Genomic DNA, 4940 nt, shown 5'->3' with positions numbered 1-4940 from the left:
CCAAAGTAGCGCATTTTAAAATAAAATTGACTTTAATCAAACCACAGATCCGTGATAAGTTTTGTGATCTGTCTCGCCATTAGTGTAGTAGCACTGGTCAATTTGAGGGGGTATAAATTTATCCCCACCGGGGATAAAAATAATTAAGCAGAGGCAGGGATATATTGACCAGAAAGGGGGAAATCCCACACATCCCCCCCCAGCAAATCGCACCCTGTATATATATATATATATATATATATATATATAGCAAAGTTTAGCCACTTGTTGGCACTATAAGAGGAAAAAAAATCATAAAAATTGCTATATCTAAACAACTATTTATGATCACATCAACACCTGAAAATCATATATGGAGACCTGTAATAAGCATTTTGTTACCTGTCATTTATTTCAAATATCTATATCCACGACAAAATGTGTGTGCATGTTTGTGTGTGTGAGAGAGAGCATGATTTATATGGTTAATATATTTATTTAACCATTCCATTTGTTTGTGTGTGTGTGTGTGTGTGTGTGTGTGTATGAGAGAGAGAGAGAGAGAGAGAGAGAGAGAGAGAGAGCATATTCTCCAACGCTGATATGTTCCGGTATCAGCCGTACATTTGGGGTTGGCCTAGACCCCAACAGCATCCGTGTAATAAAGGTCTTGAAGCGCCTGAACCACAGTAATCGCTGCTTGCAGCTATATTTTTTTTTTACTGAAAATGTTTTGTGGGTGAGTGTACTGTCAGTTGAAACACTCCAAAGAGTTTAATGCATTAGTTTTTGCATGGACAGATGACTGGATGGACAGACAGATGGATAGAAGTCTAGAACACACCAGCAACTCAGTCATGGCAAGTTTTTTTTTAAATACTTCACGTAATACCTTTAACAGGTTTTGTAAACCACGTTCCCTCTCAGGTCGATTGTGAATTTGCGTGTTATAATAATTCACCATCTCATGTTGTCCACCAATAAAATGTCTTAAGCAAACATGAACTGTGTGCATAAGCTACATCATCATACATTCGTTGGATTTCAACCACAATACAGATGAGAAACAGACATGTGCTGCAGATTAGTACTGATAACATGTTGTATATAAGGCTGTAGCTGAGAAAGAGAAACATAATTAGAAAAGATGGATCTCCTGCTGCTTGTACTGCTTCTTGTGGCTCCTGCTCACTCCTGGCTGGTAAGAGTCCTTCTGACCCTCATTTCTATCCGTTTTGATTCAATGCTGAATGGTCTCAGGCGTAAAAAAGAATTCAGCTATAATGCTGTTTTTCTTCCTGTTGTCCAGTCCCTAGAAGACTGGGGCTCTGGCAGTGTGGAAGGCTCCATCGGGGAGTTTGGACAGTGTGTTTGTTACGTGTTCCTGCCTGATACTTCATTCCCAGCAGACCGTGTGGAGCAGATGCAGACCACCTCAAATCAACTGTCTGTAGAGATCAAGCTCCAGATCATCAAGGTATAGTATGTTCATACAGTCCAGATTAAGTTTTGCTCAGGATGTCAATTTTATATTGACTCGAATCCCTGAGCCATGAAGGATTAAAATTTTTGTTAAAGTTTTAATAATTCAGATTTTTTTTTATCCCTTTCAGTATAGTAGGCTATATAGTTTCTGATTTGTATTATTTTATTTTTTATTATTTTAGCACAATTAATATTTTTGTAATGAGCAGAAGTGTGATTCAATTCTTGTTCATATTTTTGGTGCCTAAATGCCTGTAGGTTTTTTAATTGCACAGACTATGTTCATCCTCATCGTGTTTTTTTGTTTTTTTGTTTTCTGATCCTGTGTTGCTGATGGTTTTGAGTGCATCACATATTCTGTCCATGCTCATCTGTCTGATTTAACGACATGATTTTGTGATTGGACAAATGACCTTTGACATATTCTCCTTCTCATTGTTAGAAGTCAATTAAATTTATGTATTTTGCTGTTGCAATACATGATTACAGTACATGGTTACTTTTATTTTTCAGATTTGTGGCAGTCTGAGATGTTTTTTGTCACAACCCACCAGTAGAGAAGCACTGGTCTATATTATCACCTTTTTCTCATTTGCTGTAATTCTTATCATTTCTTTTTCACATGCTCAGATCAGTAGTTTGAAGGTTCAGCTGGAAGTTCTTCTCGGCAGTCTCTCCAACCTGACAACTCGTGTGGAGAGTCTGGAGAGTGGACCGGACAAGTACATCAAACTGGAGTTTGAGCTGCTCCGCATTGAGCTCAGAGAGTTTGAGGCTCTGGTCACACAACTGAAAGAATCTCTGAACTCATCTTCACCGGCCTTCGAGAGTCTCTACATTGAGGTGAAGCTTCCTTCACTTACACAAAACATCATGCCATTGTAGTATTTGCATGGGTCTAATTTGTTTTCTTTGAAAGATTCGCAATATGAGTTTAATCGTTGACCAACTGGAGAGCTACGACCGCAGCAACTTAGAAGTGATTCGCATCGAGTTCGCCAAACTTCAGCGGAAACTGGAGAAATGCCAAGATGATAAGGATGACTTCTCTAATGCAGAAATAGGTAGACTAACACTCATTTCCTGTGAATGTTAAGAGGAAATTTTTTACTTAAGTTTACATTGTGTATAAAGAGACAAACATAATTCTGAAAATGTATTTTAATAAAATTGTAAGTATTGCACACATATACGAATAATAACAGATCTCCATTTTATTTATTGGAAATATTCATTTAAATATTCTAGAATAGGGGCTGTTTGTTATCTCAGGCTCTTTTAAATAAATAATTCAGGTCATAGGCTTTTAAGTCATAGACTGAGACTAAATAGCTTTTATTACTCTTCTTAAAAAAAAAAAGAGTGTAGTCAGATTATGTAACTTTAATACTGAAATGTCTGTTAGTTACTGACTCCAAGTTCCCATTACTACTGAAATCCTGGAAATCTGAATTTTTCTAGTGAAATATGGAAGCATTGCCCTTACTTTATGTATTCCATGTAGCCTGTATCTACATATGTATATTTTATGCTTCCTTACTTTATACAAGAAGGACACAAACGAAAGTAGCCTAGTTTTTTTTTTCTTTTGTATTGTAATGTACCTTTATGTGTAACAAACTATCGAAAAAAAAGTAGGGTAAGACTTGTTCTGTAAGCATTGGATTTTTAATTGGATGTTGAGATAGGTGTGGCATTTAGAAGTGCAAGCTTGTATGGTCAGGACTTAAAGGAATAGCTCAGCTAAAAATTAAATTTGCTGAAAATGTCCTCACCATCAGGTGATCCAGATCTATGGTACAGTAGATGACTCATGTTTCTTCATGTGATTTAATGGATTAAATTTAAAACGTCTTGAAGGATTTGTTTCTTACAAACATGCAGTTAGTTTGTGAAATTACACTTAACTAAAAAACTAAAACTAAAACTTCAAAGGGGACTTTTCAGAAGTCTACTGCTGTACATATTATTAGAATATCAATAGTAGTGTATATAACAATTTTATGTAACATAATCGTCCATTGCCCTCTATAAGGTATAAAAATATTGCACAAACAAATTTTAAATTAACTTTTATTTTTAACTTTATTTTTAGAATTCACTGTTTTCACTTATTTCTCCTAGGGTCTTGTAAGCATGGAGGTATTCTCAGATTGGGAAAGCCTGTCGTCAGCCAGCTGAATGCAGATCTGAGTGCAGGTTATAAGTATGGAGGATGGGGCAAAGACTCAAAGCCCCTGCCTGGTTCTGAAAACATGTACTGGTACTCCGGCTCTACTGACACTCTGGTCAGCAGAATCACACAGTACTCTGACTACTACAAACTGATCACGAGACAGGGCTATAAGACACATCAGCTTTATGTCCAATATAATTATGATTGGCGAGGCACTGGAAACAACTACATCGTGTGGGAAAACACCCTGTACTATCAGTTCAGAAGCCCTTTTGCTATGGGAAAGCTCAACATGACCAGTGTAAAAGTTGAGTATAAGGTGATTCCTATGGCCAGTGCCCAATTCTCATATCATTACTCAGCCAACCAGAACCTGGACTTTGCAGCCGATGAGTCCGGCCTGTGGGTAACCTACGCCACGGAGGGATCGAAGGGTAAACTGGTTTTAGGGAAGATCAATGGACAGTTATTTGAAGTAGAGAAGGTTTGGCAGACCAGTATTTACAAGCAGTCTGTCACAAACGCGTTCATGATTTGTGGAGTCCTGTACGCGACCAGGTCAGTAGACACTCAAACAGAGGAGATCTTTTACACCTATGACACCAATAAAAATGAGGAAAGCTACATTAGCATTCGCTTTGAGAAGTTCCAGGACTTTTACATGTATCTGGACTACAACCCCACCGATCAGAGGCTTTACATGTTCAACAACGGTTACTATGTCTATTACAATGTCAAGTTCAAGGTTGCTTAGATGAACTTCTGCTTTCAAAATGACTTGACAATGTAATCCATTTCATGTGGAAATGCAAATATTACAATAAAATTATACACAAGCAGAATTTCTTGCATTTTATAATCTTATGTATCATAGTGGTTCAGGTTTATCAAGAATATAAACTTTAAATAATAAAAAATTTAGTCAAAATGTTTCCAAAAAATTTAAAATACCATGATGACATAAAATAATTGTACACATAATATTGAATTCAGGTTTAATATTTTATGAGGTTATCAAACACAGAGTTCCACAAAGAAAACTGTAACCCATCAGGGAACTCAAGCTGTATCAAACCGCTGCATGACCACGTTCTGGTGTGCCCAAGATGGCCTTTGAGTGAGCACGGTTTATTGGGGCCATGTGCTCTCCTGTCAATTGTCTAACCTTGCCCATCTTGTTACCTGATTATTGGATATTTGCCTCACCTGCTTTCCCTCGTTACCTTCTTTCTTTGTTCTCCTATCTATTCCCCTTGTGTTTTCTATCATGTGCTGGTCCATTGTTCTGGATTCTCGTTTT

At 37.1% G+C, this 4940-nt stretch overlaps 1 protein-coding gene across 1 annotated transcript; it reads left to right on the top strand.

The window, feature by feature from the left end:
• The first annotated feature begins 1126 nt into the window (after positions 1–1126).
• On the top strand, positions 1127–4471 carry olfm4.2 (olfactomedin 4, tandem duplicate 2). Its single transcript, XM_059519729.1, has 5 exons — positions 1127–1180; positions 1289–1456; positions 2095–2307; positions 2384–2528; positions 3589–4471. The coding sequence occupies exons 1-5, from the start codon at positions 1127–1129 to the stop codon at positions 4392–4394; spliced, it is 1386 nt and encodes a 461-aa protein (XP_059375712.1). The 3' UTR covers positions 4395–4471.
• Positions 4472–4940: the final 469 nt, after the last annotated feature.

The sequence above is a fragment of the Carassius carassius genome, chromosome 31, assembly GCF_963082965.1.
Source record: "Carassius carassius chromosome 31, fCarCar2.1, whole genome shotgun sequence".
Taxonomy (NCBI): domain Eukaryota; kingdom Metazoa; phylum Chordata; class Actinopteri; order Cypriniformes; family Cyprinidae; genus Carassius; species Carassius carassius.
Note: the sequence above shows the minus strand (reverse complement) of the source record. Positions and strands in the feature narration are given on the sequence as shown.